Genomic DNA, 16,668 nt, shown 5'->3' on the forward strand with positions numbered 1-16,668 from the left:
CTCTTTCTTTCTAAATTCTTGGCATATGGAACTTAGAAATTTTAGTGGTAGGTAACGATTCAGCATTGGGGAGACTGCATGGGGGTGCAAATGTACCATATGGGGGAAAGTATCCAAGATAATGAAAGTCACTTTATATCACAAACAGATTTTGTATCTATTAAATCAAAGTCATATTAGATACAAAGAGATTACTATACAAAGAACATGTAACATGTATTTTATTACACACAACCCAAATAAGAATGAGAATCCCCACTGCTGGAGGTTCAAGATATACCGCATTTGGACCACTGAAAAACACTGTTTTATAGGAATGAACAGTCACTCAGAAGCTCTCCAGACAGAAAATAGCTGACGCGTTGTTTTGACGCTTTTCATGGTCATCAGTCATTCCGAAAAAAAAAGACACATAATAACCACATTAGGAATAGGCAGGGTGAACACATACGCAAAGTATGTTTCCAGTGATGTGTGTGGCAAATAGAAATAATTCTGAAGAAACAAGATTAAAAAACGCTTTAGGGAATTTCAGAATCCTTTCTCCCTGTACTGCATCCTTTCCTTCTGCTTAGCCCCCTTCAATTTACCTCGAGTCCTGTGGGTTTCTGAGGGTAGATGGGTAGACTGCGGGGACAGTGGCGCGAATCTTGCTCGAAGACTGGCTATAAGATAAGAAAACCAACTGGGCTGGAGTCAGAACACCCAGCTTGTAATCCTGCAGTGTTTATACTTAAACAGCTTTGTGAGACTGAATTGTTCTTGTCTGTAAAGTTGAAAATGAGAAAACTGGACCCGAGGATTTGTAGGGTTCCTTCCAGCTCCAACATCCACCAGTCTTTCTTTTCTAAACTGAATCATCTCCACCCAAAGCTATGTTGGTGTCACGTCATCCTGGGACTCTGTGTCGCTGCTGTTTGATCTGAAGACAGAAGGTGGCCTGCAGACGAGTCAACAGTGTAATTCGGAGTGGCTGATGAAGCTGGCTGGGTCCATGACTGGATGAGGGGAGTTTCACATGCTCCTAACACAAAGATGTGTCAGACTGTGCGGCAGGTCGATTCACTGAACCAGAAGGAGCTAGTTATAGATGCAGAAAATGCCAAGTGTTGTAGGTCTCTAGAGCCCTATCCGCACATCCACATAATTTTCCTGCTAGTGATTCAGCACAGAAGTCCTGTTAAAATCAGCACAGTAGTCCTAGCCACTGACTTAGTATCCATGTCTACCTTGAGTCTTAATGCATTAATAAGGAGGGTTGATTACAAGAGACATTTACTATAGATGGTTACTTTTAATTAAATTACTTTATAAAGGTACCTTTAAAAAAAACTTTTCTAATTTTCAAGGTACTTTCACATACTTTCCAAATCAGAATCGCCAAGAGGTAGTGAGGAGAGGTGTTACCATCACCAGATAACAGATGAAGATGTGGACCTTCAAAAAGATTAAGCAGCAGCTTGAGTCTTAGGAGGTCCGATGTTTGTCCGTGATGACGCTGGGGTCAGGCCCAGGTATTCTAACCGCTAGTCCGGAGCTCTTTTCTAAATGCCCCCTCGTCGTCTCACGATGCACGGTGCTGCCAAGAGTCCGGGCGGATGGAGCTGGTTAGTTCACCGTCACTGTGAGAAAAACAACGTGGCACGCTGTTCTCACTCAGACCTTCTGAACAGCCTCAAGCTGCCTCGCAGCCCCTGGGTGTGGGAATGTGACGGGATAACGAGCGATCCCTCCATATCGGGACAAATGTACTGGCAGCACTAAGCACAGTGACTTCACAAACCCTGAGCTGCGGGGCAGCCACGGTCCCTCTGTCTTTTCAACCACGTGCTTTTAGCACCTGATGACGCCTGCTTCAAGTGTCTTTTCTCTTTTAAGAAAATCGTCTGATATATTCAAGAAGGTCATCCACAATAGAATTTAGAATTTAAATGTACTAGAATTTTTCTGTGTTCCCAAGATGTCAGAACAATTCTAAAGTGTTAATCAATGAATTGTCAGTCCTCCATTCTCCTTTCGACGTTTCCTATTTGCTAAAGGGAAATTCTCTTTCCTGGGTTCTAAAGTACAGTGATTTGACAAATAGGATCTGAAAAATAGGGATGATTACAACATTAAGACTGTTCAATTTTTTTCTTTCAGAGCCGTATTTTTCAGAATTTGAGACAGAATACTGATCTAAAATTTTTTCATTTAAACTATTTCGGTAAATTTTGCCTTTTTTTCATTTTCATTGAAATAAATATCCTGTGTTTTATACATACCGCTGAGAGCGTTGCTTCGACTGACTTTATTACAATACAGAAAACGTTTAGAAAAATACTAACATATGAAGGTATTTAGCCATTTTATATAAAATATCTTCAATTTGTACAGACATGGCATTATTTAAATAAGTTCTCCACAGATGACAGGAACGCCAGTTCAAACTCCTGATCAGAGAATCTGCTTACAGATGCACGAGCATTGGCTCGGATTTGGAGTCTCTTTTCCTCCGACATGGACAGAATATGAGCCATGGTCTCAGCGTAGCCTTCTTCACTTTCAGCCAGAAATCCTGTTATCTCTCCTTGGTGAGGAACGACAATGTCAAGCTTCGGGCCCCCTGAATCGTGTGCAAGGATAATTGTGCCAGCCGCCATACACTCAACAACTCCTGAGAAACAAACAGAAACCATGTACTCTTTTAACATTTTGAGAGCGTTCGTATGAACAAGGATGAGCAGAAACCTCCACAAATTTTAAGACACTCATGAGAAATTTAAGTAAATGTCTGTTGTGTCTATAAATTTGCTCATTAAGCCTCCACAGTACTAAATAATTCTAAGTTTTTTCGTTTTTAAGCTTCACAGTAATGATGCTTCGTTCTTAATTGAAACAGACAAGCAGGTGAAAGAAGCGTCTATAAAAAACAGACATCCTGCAGATTATAAAACAAAGTAGAAGACGACAGAATGTGAGCAAGACGGCAGATAATGGTTACTGAAAGGTAAAAGGTGTAAAAAGATATCAAAAGTGGAATTTCAGGAGTTCAAACAACAGCATTAGGAGGTTTCCCTCCTCCTCTTCTCTTCTCCTTTGTTGGCAGCTCTTCTTCTACCCACTTCTGAACCATTCCTGTTTCCAGCACTTTGTACCAGGGGCCTCCTCTGGCTGGGCACACTTCCCCTAAGCAATTCTACCCTCATCCCTGGGGCTTCCGGAGCGACCCGGAAACGATGCCAAGTCCTCAGTCTGTTTCCAGGTCAGGTGCCTCGCCTGCACTGCAGACTCGTGTAGACAAGTGCCCGCTGGACACACACACACTTCCATGTCCCACGGATCGTTCTAACTCTGCATGCGGGGAACCTGGCTCATCAACTGCCTCTCCTCTTGGAGTCTGCCTCGAGGGGAAAGCCATCCACCTCTCACACAGCTGTCCAAACTCAAAGCCCTGGGAGGTCCTCTCCAACTCTTCTTTCTCCTTTAACAATCCCGCTCATCCCCAAGTCCTGTTCAGTTGTGCTTCAGAATCTCGCTTGAGCGTGTTCGCCTACCAGCGTCAGACCCAGCAGCTCATCTAGGCTGCCCAGCACAACCTCCTGCCGTCCCCGTCCGGCTCTCCCTGTTCCTCAGCGACCCACCCTCCAGGCGGCAACCAGAGTGAACTTGCCCAAACAGAAAGCTTTTAAATCCGACACTTAGAATCAGTCTCTCTTTTCCCACTGGCTTCACACGGCCACGTGCTCTGGCCCCCGCTCCCCTCTCCACTGGCACGCTGTTCCTCCTGCAGGTTCCGGCCGGACCAAACCCTTAGTTCCGTGAGTGTGCCTGCTAATGCTCCTTTTGTCACACCAGTCACGACGCCGTCCCCTCTGCTGGACATTCTCCTCTCCCCTGCAAGGCTAACGTCTAATTATTGTTCAGGTCCCTGCTTACAGGGCCCATCATTTCCTTGGGCAATTGTTCTCTGACCTCACACATCTATGTCGGGGTTTCTCTTGGGTGTTTTCATGTCGCCCTGCACTTGCCCTGGCAGAGCTCTTAGCACCCTGTCCAGTGAACTGCTGCTTAACTGGTCTGTAGCACACATGGAGCTGGACGTCTCTGAACACCAGCTCCCGCCTCCCACGCCCCTGGCGCAGTCAACGCTCCGTCAGTCTCTGTGGAAGGAAGCATGGAAATCAGACCCTGTGCAGAGGGCTGAATCAAAAAGTTCTTGCTGGATGTCTGGGCTTCGTCATGTGCTACCAACTGGGGAGAGACGAGAGTATAAGATAAACTGTAGCCTTAGTCTAGGAAACTTCACTTTTATGTTCTCCCGTTTTCCCTGAACACCTGGCAGTGTGAAGCACAAAGCAGCCACTTGAGAAATGTATCTTGAACCAGGTTAGACACAAACCGGTACTTGATTTTACATCAAAATGTATGCATAACAGGAAGTCAGGGGTAGAGAGAGCAATTTGTGCTAGAAAAAACAAGGAAGGCTAAATTAAAGGCTAAGGCAATTCAAGTCAGACACTTACAATGATAAAGGAAGAGAGGCCACCCCAGGAACGAGTAGGGAATCAGTAGAAGAACCAACAGAATTACTGTGAGGAGCCCGGTGGGCTCAGCTTTTGGCGTCCAACAAAATCACCTGAGGAGCTTTATAAAGTACATCTACCTGGGCCCCACCCAGATTCTGATTTGGTCCTTCGGTGACATTAGGCCCGGAACCTGTCCCAGGCCGCAGAGGGGGTGAGGTGGGGCAGAGATATGGGCAGGTAAGAGCAGGGGCTGTCTGAGTGAGGATCCAGGCTCCACCTCTTACTGCTCCTGAACAAGGGCAAGTTCAAAACCTCTCTCTGCCCGAGTTTCTTTATTTGTAAAATGGAAATATGTATGAAGCACGGCTTCAGAGAGGATTAAATCAGATAATGTAAAGATTTCAATAGTGACCTACACACAGTAAGTTGTCAATAAATATCAGCTATTATTAGTGACTACATACAGTTCTGTCCTGCAGGGTCTCAAATGAAAAAAGCTTACTTGGTGGACTGGGAGAAGAGCACTACGACTGGATAAAAACATCCACAGCATTAACATTTTATCGACAGAACCTAAAATGTGTATCTCATGGCACCAAACGAGCTGCTTAAAGGACAGACTCACCAATCCCAAAATGCTCGTTCCACATGGTATGCAGACCAATTGTTGCTTCAGACAAGTAATTCTTTAACTCATCAAATGGAATGTTTATTTTAAATTCCACATCTTCTTGAATTCCTAGATCCTCAGAAAGCCTTCTCAGTTGGTTTACCCTCAGCTCATCATCTTGGTTTCGACAACCTCCAATGAGGACAAGTTTAAGTGAAGGCCGTGACTCAGCCGCCTTGTTATTCAGCAATTTAGCAAAAGCTTTGATCTGCAAAGGATGATTCTTTTCAGGCCGGAACTGACCAATGGAAACGAGTAAATGTCCTGGGGCCGTCTTTTTGCCACGTAAGGGAATGTCCAGAAATGTCTGCACATCACAAGGTGGATAAACAACATTAGTGCGATTCCCAACCTTCCACAGGGAGAGAATGTGGTTTAGTGTCCACGAAGAATTGACCATCACGACATCGCTGCAAGAACCAACAAGTCCATAAACAAAAGCAAATAAATAATAATAGATGAGCTTTACTTTGCTGAGAAAAGGATTCCTGGTAATGAAGGCTGCATTGTTGAATCCAACATTTTGATTCTTCACCACAGAGAGCATGTCAGTGCTGATCGTGGGATAATGAACATAGCTTCCGACGCGACAACCGCCTAAATACTTAAACAGAGGAATTGTGAACGCGTATCCCATTGAATCGATGTAGACATCGGGAACACACTGCATTAGCGCTTCCCAGCCAAGCAAAATGGACCCTAGACTTTGGCCCAGCAATGTGAAATGAGGATAGAGTGAATCTTCCACAAGGTAGCGTTTCTTCAAGAAAACAAACTTCACTGGGTGAGTGAGTCTGATGTTAAATCTTCGGAAAGCACCTTCTAGTATCTGCTGACCACTGACGTTAACATCACCAGTATAAACGACATAAACTGCTTCAGGATACCTAAAATAGAATGTAATAGTTAAGGTTTTCGTTAGTTTAGGTTGAAACCAAGCAAAACGTTGTAGATAATTATTTTCTCACAATCATAAAGGAGGTTATTTTTAGATTGAAACAAATGTTTTCCACTGTTTTTCATTCACTGTACTTGGTCTACTGATGCTCCTCTTTCCTGCGTCTTCAGCTGCCCTGCGAGTGAAACGTCAGTCCTCCAAATGAGACCTCTAGTTCTTTGCTATTTCCTCTTCTAGGAGTTTTGCAGGGAGCAGACATCAACCAAAATTGCTGACTGGCATTTCCGTTTTTAAGAAATATTCAGAAACTTTATTTTCACAACTCTCTCAATATAAAATGGTAATAAAATACTAATAACATTCACAAACAGGAGTTAAAATTTACTAAATGCATCTTTAGATAGGATCATAAATGCTAAAGCATCACTCAGTGTTTTTATCTGAGAGATGCAACAAGATTCTGAAAGCTAGATCTGGTGCCTGCATCAAAACTAGATATGATATAATTAGAATGGAAATATGTAAAACCACACTCTTATGACTATTTATGCTTTTGGCATTTGTTCTGATTGTGTTTTTAGTTATTCTTTTGAGTTATCAACCATTTATTCCATATCTCGTATGAGCCAGTAGGTTCTGGGGATTCAGAGATTAGAGTCTTTACCCTCAAGGAGCTGAGTCCGGTGGGAGAAATAGATATATCAACAGAAAACTGCAAAACTGTGTGATATGTGTTGATAAAGATAGCCACAGGGTGTTGTGCAGGCCTGAAGGATGAGCACTGAACTGCACCTCCCGGCAGCCAGAATGATCCTTATAAAATGGCTGCTGAAAGATGGCCACAAATTCTTTGACACTTATCGAGTGGTGGGATCTATGTCCCCTCCCCTGGAGTAACAGTGGGCTCTGTGACTCCTTTTACCATTAGACTACAACAAAGGTGACATTTTGCCAGTTTCTAGACCCAGGCTCTAAGAGAATGGCCACTTCTACCTCGCTCTAGGGAAGTCAGCTGTCCCGTAAGGAGTCTGGCTATCCTGAGGCTGCTGTTGTGTCCAAGCCCAAGGGAGTCACATGGAGGAGTTGTGGGGCGACAGAGATGCCTGACCCATGCCCCCCACCCTCAGCCGCTGTAGCTGTTGCAACCGTCCCAGCCCGGGAAGCAGACACGTTGAGAGGCCTTCACATGACTCGGCCCCAGCTGCTATCTAGCTGCAGCCGCTTGGCATGAGGGATTCCCAACAGGGCCCGTCAGTCCCCAGAGTGTTGGAAATAATGATATGTTCTTGTTTTAGCCATTACATTTCGGGGTGGTTATGCAGCAACAGATAAGCAGAATGTCATCTCTCTGTTTGAAATCCTCATAGGGTTTTCCATAGCACTTAAGAATAAAATCTAAACTCCTTACCCTATTCACTCAAGCCCTGTGTAACGTGGGCCCTGCCTCCACTCTCTCACGTGCCCACAGGGTCAGCCATACTGGACTCCTTTCTGTGAACAAGCCAAACTCCTTTCGGTCCCAGCGGATTTGCAGGAGTTGTTCCCTCTGCTTTGAATTCTCTTTTCTCATCTTCACTGTCTTTTCCTGAGGCAGACAGTGTGGCATGTGGTTTACAACACTGACTCTGGGAACTCAGCTTCCTCGTCTGTCAAACGAGGGTAACAGTGACAACCTCATGTTGTGAGCACTGAGCGAGCTAACACTTGTGGAGCACTTCAAACAATGCCTGGCAGAGAGTAAATGCTCAGTAACTGTCAGCTGCTTTTGTCATTTAGACTTCAGGTAAGTATCACCTCCTTGGAGATTTTCCCTAATTCCTCAGTCTTAAGTATGGAATCACTCACAAATTATCCTATTTGAATTTCTCACATAGCACTTCTCACCATCTGATATTTTTCTTCTTTGCTTATTAGCTTGTCTCTCTCCTAAGGTCCATGCATGGTAGAGCCATCACAAAACTTTCCTAATGCTCTCAAGAGCTAGATAATCCAGTTAGACAAGTTAACGCATAGAGTTATGAGAAGCAAAGAACCAGAGGGATTACAGTAGGAGTAGGGAAGGCCTGAAGGAGATGGATATTAAGCTGAGATTTAAGAAAAAAAATTTTTTTTTTAAAGATTTTGTTTATTTATTCGACAGAGATAGAGACAGCCAGCGAGAGAGGGAACACAAGCAGGGGGAGTGGGAGAGGAAGAAGCAGGCTCATAGCGGAGGAGCCTGATGTGGGGCTCGATCCCATAATGCCGGGATCACGCCCTGAGCCGAAGGCAGGCGCTTAACCGCTGTGCCACCCAGGCGCCCCTAAGAAAATGTTTTGAATCTAGGCAGTTATGGAAGATGGCAGAGGAAATGCAGGGGTGGTGGCTGGAAGCCACAATGAGCCAAGAATATAGAAATGTAGAGCAAAGGGAATTCCGTGTGAAGGCTCTGGAACTGGACGAAGGACGTGTGCCAGGAAGTAGTGTAACCACGGAAGAATAATAGTTTTCCTCCTATGACACAACCATCAGTGGAACTTCACTATGTTTGTTCCTCTCTACAAGGGGATTATAAACATTTTTGGGATGAGGATGGGGGTGTGGGTGGGGAGAAGGAAGCCTAAAACTTTAAATAACCAGTTAACAGCATACTCTTTCTAACATAGTAACTTAAGACTGTCTAACTGGTAATGATATCAACATCAGAATCAAACAGACACTTTCACAGAGCTTATTTTCTGTGTGCCATTACTGACTAAAAGTATTCACGTTTAAAGCACTCCCCATGACTTGGTATATTTGTTTACTATTCAACTTCTCCACACATTCTTCCACGGTGACAGTTATCCCCACTAAATTTTGCCATCAAAGGGCAGATACTTTCCCTTTCTATTTCTTTATCATATCAACTAAAATTCAATAGGATCTTGTAAGGCGGGCTGGCATATAACAGAAGTATTTCTTTATTGAAGAACAGTTAATTCCTGGCTATGAATAATGTACTAGAGAAAGGTGAGTATCTGGGTAATGATCTTTTTTTTTTTTTTTTTAATGGTAACAACAGAGTAAATTAGCTAAGAAAGATGCATACCTACTTTTTCTGCAGGGCCCTTAAGGCACACCACAAAACTCTTTCTCCTCCTCCACCAGCATTGCAGTATGGATGAAAAAATGCCACCACCATTTGCTTTTTCCCATTTTTGCCAGTTGATACTGACGCTTTCTTTCTCTGTAGCAGCAGTCTGATTCCCCAGAGGATAATGAACAGACATACACATAAAGTTCCACAGACTGTCAACCCAGGGAGGAATAACGAATATAAAAATCTGAAACAAAAAGGAAAATATAAAAATTGACACAATGCCCATTCAGAAGAAACTACTAATTAAAGTCTACTTTTACTTGTTTTCTATATTAATAGTGAAGACAAAATTTTTATAGCTGGAAGTCTGCTAACAAAATGCTCAATTTTTAATATTCTAACACATATAAAATGTCCAATGTCAAAAGCCAAATCTTCTTTAATTTCAATCTCCACAGAATGCTAGCAATTCAATATAACTTTTCTTTTTAATTGGCAGTGAAAATCAACGATGAGCCACTTTTCTCCTAACAGTGTATGTGTTAGAGGATTAAAAACAAATAGGAACGGCATCTGACTTTCAAAATTATGACACAGAACTCAAGCAATATGTCTTTGAATGATCAATAACGAACTTTTAATACAAAAATTTGAGTAAATCATTTTCATTCTCTCACTGTGCCTCACATAGAACAATTTCTGGGCAAGAAGAACTTAGATACCTCCATTTCTATAACAAGTTTTGCATTTGATCTGTTTCTGTGACCCTAGAATCACTGCCTTCTTTCTGTGCCTCTAAATGAGTTGCCAAAAATGCACCAACAATCTACTTCACGCTCGTTAATGAACTCACTCCCACACTGACTGCTAACAGGCTCTCTTACTGCTAGGCCGACTAAAGCTCTGCAAACACAAGGAAGGACCCAGGCTTGTCCACCACTGGATGCCAATGCCTAGCACAATACCTGGTGCAAAGAAGGTATCCACTAAGTAGTGGTTGACTGAATATAAAATCTTATTACCTCCTCAAATGTCTCTTAGATTATGTTAAAATAATTTTTCAAAGTATGTTTTTCTGTTAGGGGTTGAGCAATATAGTTGGTCCCTAACCTCATATTTTTTATATCCTGTCCTACCCCTTTAAGAAGGAGGAGCTTGTAAGGCATAAAAACACTAAAATACTAAAACTTAAATACTGAAATTCAGGACCAGGGAAAACAGAGTTAAAGTATTTGGTGGGGAGGGGTGACAGGTGGGGGACAAAGATATAGAAGCTCTAAGTTTGTACGTAGTAGTGAACAGCAGATTGGGCTCCAAAGGGCTTATGGGGTATTTTGTATAGTTCCAAAGTTCTCATTGTCCATAAGTAGAAAACACATAAATTCTTCAGAGAAATAAATACCTTATTCATATCTAGTTTGGAAACAAATTTCTCATGTGGGATTTTCTATTGTGAATAAGTCTACTACCAGAGAGGTATTTGACTTGTTAAAATGATTTGGTCTCAGGATAATGCTAAACTCTTAAAAATAACTGAAGACCCCATACAGCTTTTGTTTCTATCAGGATTTCCCAACCTTGGCACTACTGACATTTTGGACCACTTCATTCTTTGCTGTGGGGGCTATCCTATGCATTATAGGATGTTCTTGGCCTCAACCCACTGGATGCCCATAGTACCCTACCAATCATGGCCGTGAGAGTTATCTCCAGGCATTGCTAAATGTCCTGCAGGGGTAACATCACCCCTTGTTGAGAATGACTCATTTACATTGATTATATCTACCAATAATATTTAGCATAATAGAAATAAAAATGAGGAATTAAAAACATTATGAATCATCCTAAAAGTAATGACAAGTCCATTACCTGTTAATATATAACTTATTTTTACCAAAAAAACCCCAAAAAACCCAAACCCTATATTTTCCAAACCAAAAAATAAATAAATAAATTCCGTTAAGAAGGCTATCATTGTTTTATATTTTTGCAAGATTCTTTAACGTCTGGCTTAACAGAAGACAGTGGCTTTTCACATCTGCTTCTGCATTCAATTTTCGTGCTATGTTGTGTTATCTGAAGTATGTGAAGGCAAGCCAGGCTCACTCAGATATGTAGTAGGAAAAGGGAGTATGTTTAGCCCTTTCGGATACAGTATTTTTCTGCGATATTATACCAAATTAGACAAGTGGTAATTTCTTAATGGCCAGGTGCAACATGAAATATGAAACCCAATCAATGACCTTTTCATACCCTGTTATATTGAAATCTATTGGTCTATCTTGCACTTTGAATGGATCTTTTACCTATACATGATTTTGTAACATCATGCCTTATTTGGAAACTATTGGTTCATGACTCATGGAGACTTTCCAAATGTCGGCACATTTCACTGTACAATATCCCCAAATCATTTGTTAATATCACTACCCATCTCATCAGGAAAATCTTTTAATTATTGGAAAGTGGTCAAGCTCTGAATGGCCGATACAAGTTTTCCGAAGTTCTAATTTTCACGTTAAAGTTCGAACTTTATTATTAGCAACAAATTTTGTCACTTGTTTTCTTCAAAGTGACAGGGTCACTTCGTTCATTTTCAAATCCCCAAGTCAGAAGAACCATAGTTTATCTGTAATTCTTTCAAGGAGAAACCATGTCCCATAAAAAAAGTGTCTAATTCAGCTTGTAACTTAGCAAGTATGAGATAACCATCATACTTCAGTATGGAGACATTATATAGAATATTAAAAAGATATGTATTCAAGTCAAGGGTTAATATTTAACAAAATTAATTTTTACTGTTTCAAGGACATTCTTAGTAAAACTGGCTTTAGCAAGTGCATTGTGTTGAAAAACACAAGACTATTAGAACACTTGGATGTCACTGCCTCGATTTGTGCTAAGTAACAGTTTTATCTACCATTACTTTTGCACGATCGGTGCAAATGTAAAGATAATGAAAAAGCAAATGTTATCTTAAATTATTATAAAAATAGTTTTGCCCTTGAAGAACTGCCAAAAGGGTCTTGGGGACCTGCTAGATCTATGACCATACTTTGAGAACCACTGCCTTAAAGGATGAACAGAATTTGAAGGAAGTGGTAAGATTTGTGATTTAACATTTGGAATATATGTGTTCATTAAAGCAGTATTATACAGCTTTCCCAGGACAAGCCAAAAGCCCACTTAAAATGTGGCTGACCTATAGAGTACAAAGATTTTTTTATGGCATTTCCTTCTAATGATTTAAGTGGTAAGATTCATGTGATATATTTTCAAATTGAACGATTTAACTTAAAATCAGAAGAAAATTCATATTAATGACTGAAGTTGAGCCAGTCCTTTACTGAGAGACACAGACTCTATAAATAAATTTATTAAACATCCTATAGTATTTGTACATTAAAACTACCCATTTTAGGGGCGCCTGGGTGGCTCAGTCGGGTAAGCGCCAGGCTCAGGTTATGATCTCAGGGTCCTGGGATCCTGCCCCTTGTGGGGCTCCAAAGAAGTCTCTCTCCTCCTCTCCCTCTGCTCCTCCCCCATCTCTGAAATAAATAAATCTTGTAAAAACTACCCATTTTAGAATTTGTTTAAATATAACTAAAAATATGTGCCATCAAATAATGCTTACCAAAGAAACACAAAGCTTTAAAAAGATAACTGCAATCAACAGTGAGTCATTCATTCAACAAACATTTATTTCTCCATTATAATGTGCAAAGCTCTGAATTAGGGATATTTCAAATGGCAGGGAAGAATATGAAGCCTCTGAAAATAGAATTTCCTGTTCAAAATGTTTTAAATAATCATTATGGAATTTGGAGTAGAGGGGACAAAAATGAAGAAACAGTACCCGATTTTTGGAGAGACTATGTATATACTGCTATTCAGGATGCTATGTGTTAATTATAAATTTTCAACCTGAACAAAAATAGGTAGGTGTTGAAAGAACTGTGTAGATGGAATATACTAGGTCTTTTTTTTTTTTTAAATAAATATAGGGCAAGACACATAAAATCAGTAGTATTACAACAACAAATATAGGAAAAAACTCTGGGTTTTTTTTCACCAAAATGTTAACAGTAATCATCTCTGGATGGTAACAGGCCCGGCGAAATTTCTTTTTTGCTCACCTGTTTCCTAACTTTTCTACAAGAAACAATGTATTGCCTATGTGATAAAATTTTATGTAACTATTCTTTCATCAACCAGAAATAAAGATCAATGGATAATAATGAAGCAGAGGATTCAACATAAACTTCATATTTGTGAAAATAAAAAGAACCCTCACTAAAATGGAGTCAGGAGGCCAGAGGGGCAACGCAAAAGGAGCCTTATCACTCAAATGTCAATTTCATGAAGAACTGTCAATTATAGCCTCCAACAGAAAAATCCTAAAGGGGAAGGAACTGTCAATTATAGACCCCAAAAGAAGAATCCTAAACAGGAAGAAATCACTAACAGGACCCAACAGGGAACGGTGTACATCTCATCTCCTACAAGAGTACTCCTGCAACTCAGCCAATGAGAAATCCTCACCACTCTTGCTTTTTTCTCCAAAGGACTTTCTTTCAATCCCACCCCCTAACTTCCTCCTTCTCCATAAAACAATGGTCCTCTCCTTTGTTGGACTTGCCTATGGTTTTGCCATAGCTTGTGCATCCAGAAATGCAATTCTCTGCTCTTCCCGTAAAACAAAACAAAACAAAACAGAACCATTTTTGCTGGTAAGATAGCTGTTTTAGTTTTAAGGTTAACATATTTAAGTGACACATGTTAATAGTGACAGTTCTGGTGAGTGACAGAGGGGAAACTACGACGTGAGAAGAAAGAGCCAGTTTATTCTTTACCAAAACGAGAGACACGATAGTTTGGAAAATGAATCGTGGCTCAATCATAAAGAAAAACGAGGACTGAATATGAATAATTTATGACAGAATAATTGGAGTGCGAAGAAGAGAGAGAAAAAACAGGGAGGGAAATTCGATCCCTCACCAGAATGGGGCAGACGAAGAAAACGCGGTAAACTGAGTCTTTAACCCAGGCAGCTCAAGTCTAATTAGAAGACTCCAATGAGAGGAAGACCACTCGCTGTCCTTGAGGAAATTGCCTAGATCCGTGACAAGAAGATCCCCCTCCCCGCAAACTTCAGTTGCACTGGGCGGACAAATATCACCGTGAAACAAAACGCCTTTAAACCCACATCCCCTGCTCCTCACCTCAATAACTCGCACAAGCACCAACCCCCTTTGGTGGTCGCCATCTTTCCTCGACCCCGAACTCAGGAAGCGCTTTGCTGTTCCTCTTCTCTATTGGCTCCTGCGGAAGCGGGCGGTGTTCTCTCCGCCCCCACGGGGCCCATTCTATATTCCAATTGGCTGCTGGTAATAGCTTCCCACGGCCTTCTAGCCAATAGAATCTTCCGGGGAGGAGCCAAGTTTTCTGCGTGGCGCTCAAGGATCCCGCCCCTCCAATGGGCGGGGCCGTAGTGGGAGGTGGCCTGGGGAAGGCGTGGCCTGTGATGGACAGCCGAAGCACCCGCCCCCGGCCCCCTCCCCCATTGGAAGCCCCCAACCCGGAGCCCGCCGGCGGTTGAGACCAATGGGAGGCCCTTGCGCGTCTCGTATCGATTTTCCAGGTGCGGAGTTCACTCCTGAGGTGGCTGCAGTGGTTGGGATCCGCGGCGCTCCGGAGCCAGGCGCAGAGCGGAGAGGGAGCTATTTGGAGCGGACCCGAAGCCGGCGCCCGCCACGCCGCACCTTCCCCGCCGGCGGTTGGCGAGCCCTGGGATCTGCATCTCCGGTCCGGCTCTGCGCCGTTCGCCCGCCCTCCTTTCCTTTTCCGCACACCCCGGAGGCCGAAGACCTACTCCGCAGCGCACCGGCCAGAGGTAGCGGAGACCTGGGAGGGAGGACCGGCTCCCGCCAGGAGTACCGGCAGGGCCGCCTCCGGGTGTGAGCGAGGGTCCGCGGCCCACCCTCCGCTCTTGCGCTCATCCCCGCGCCCCCGCCCAAGGGCCAGGGCGCCTTGGCGCGCAACTTTGAACCAGTCCATAGGGCGAGGGCTGCTGACCCCTTGGTCTGAAATGCAAGGGCCGGTCCCCAGACCCATCCCCGGGTGAGAGCCGAGCGGCAGAGATGCCACCCACAGCCGCTCCTTTTCTCTCCGGGTTCTAACGCCGCGCTTCTCCTCCACTAACCAGGTGACCTGTGGGCTCTCGGCCGATCACAGAAGAAATTGGCTCCTCTGGAGGAGGTTGCTTGAACAGGAGAGACATTACAGCCAGAGAAGAGGCCAGTCGGAAAGTAAGTTTCCTTTCCCGGGCGCTGTGTGCTCCACACCTACCTGGAGGACTTTCCACGCCCACCTGCCGGCCTTTCTCTGAGGCCCCGCGTGCGCGCGGCAAGCAGGGCGCCAGAGCCCCAGCCCCAGGGGAGTCGGGGATAGTAGCAAGAGCACCCTCAGAAACGGCATGCCATTAACGGGTTTGCAGGAACAATTTAAAACCTAGCACTTTTCCATTCATCTTTGTGTTAAGGGATCTGAAGCGGGAGATGTAAAGTGAACATCGAGTTGCTGTGTAAGAGCTCTTAATTGCCCAGAACGATTAAATTAATTACCTAGAGAAGTTGTTCGGAGTGCGTGGATCTCTTTATGATGTATTCAGGTCCTGCAACTTTTTTTTTTTTTTTGTAAGTGGGCGCCACACCCCCTGTGGAGCGCAACCAGGGGACTGGACTCAGGACCCTGAGATCAAGTCCTGCCTGAGCTTAACCGACTGAGCCACCCACGCGCCCCCTGCAACTTTTCTTTTTTAAAGAACTGTTTTGAATTCATTTTAATTACACAAGTAACACAATAACGCGGTGACTTAAAAACGCAAACAGTACAGAATTATTGAGCATGAAAAGCAGATCTACTTTTTAATCCTTTTCTGTTCATTTACCTAGGTCTTCGTTTGTTCAGCAAACATTTATTGAAAACTTACTGTGTTTCAGGCATGGTGTTGAAGAGCTGAAAATACTGTGCTTAAAAAAAACGTGTGTGTGTGTATGTATATATCCAGAGAAATCTTTAGGTTTTGTATGTATGTGGTTTTAAAATTTTTGTTTTGTATCACAATAATGAGATCACATAGTGTATATTCTCCAACCATTTTTTTTCTTTTCAATAGAACTGTGTTTTAGAGATTGTTTCAGTTAGTATATAAGCATCTGTGTTGTTCAGTTTAACCTCTGTACAATAAGGATGCATACTATGTGCCAACCATAGTATGTTTATCTTTTCCCCGTGGGTGATCCTTCTGGATGCTTCTAACCCCCCCCCCCCAGGCCATGCTGTAGTGGACATCCTTGTACATGATTTGTAGTGCTGACACTTGAGTATTTCTTAGGATAGACATGTAGGCCTGAATTGCTGGGCTACACATTTCTGAAGTTAACATTATTGTGTGCCCTTTTCTAGTGAAATCTATCTTGGGCTCTCATGGTATAGGAATGAAAGGTAAGTGGATTAATGGATGGTTAGA

The 16,668-nt window shown here is 42.9% G+C and overlaps 1 protein-coding gene across 1 annotated transcript; it reads right to left on the reverse strand.

The window, feature by feature from the left end:
* Nucleotides 1–204: 204 nt before the first annotated feature.
* ALG11 (ALG11 alpha-1,2-mannosyltransferase) lies at nucleotides 205–14,469 on the reverse strand. The gene is made up of 4 exons (XM_008706891.2): nucleotides 14,360–14,469; nucleotides 9,151–9,381; nucleotides 5,134–6,065; nucleotides 205–2,656 (listed from the first exon to the last, which is right to left on the reverse strand). Exons 1-4 carry the CDS (start codon nucleotides 14,401–14,403, stop codon nucleotides 2,385–2,387), a joined length of 1,479 nt encoding a protein of 492 aa, XP_008705113.1. The 5' UTR covers nucleotides 14,404–14,469; the 3' UTR covers nucleotides 205–2,384.
* Between the last annotated feature and the right edge of the window lie 2,199 nt (nucleotides 14,470–16,668).

Source organism: Ursus maritimus, unplaced genomic scaffold (assembly GCF_017311325.1).
Source record: "Ursus maritimus isolate PB19 unplaced genomic scaffold, ASM1731132v1 scaffold_10, whole genome shotgun sequence".
NCBI lineage: Eukaryota > Metazoa > Chordata > Mammalia > Carnivora > Ursidae > Ursus > Ursus maritimus.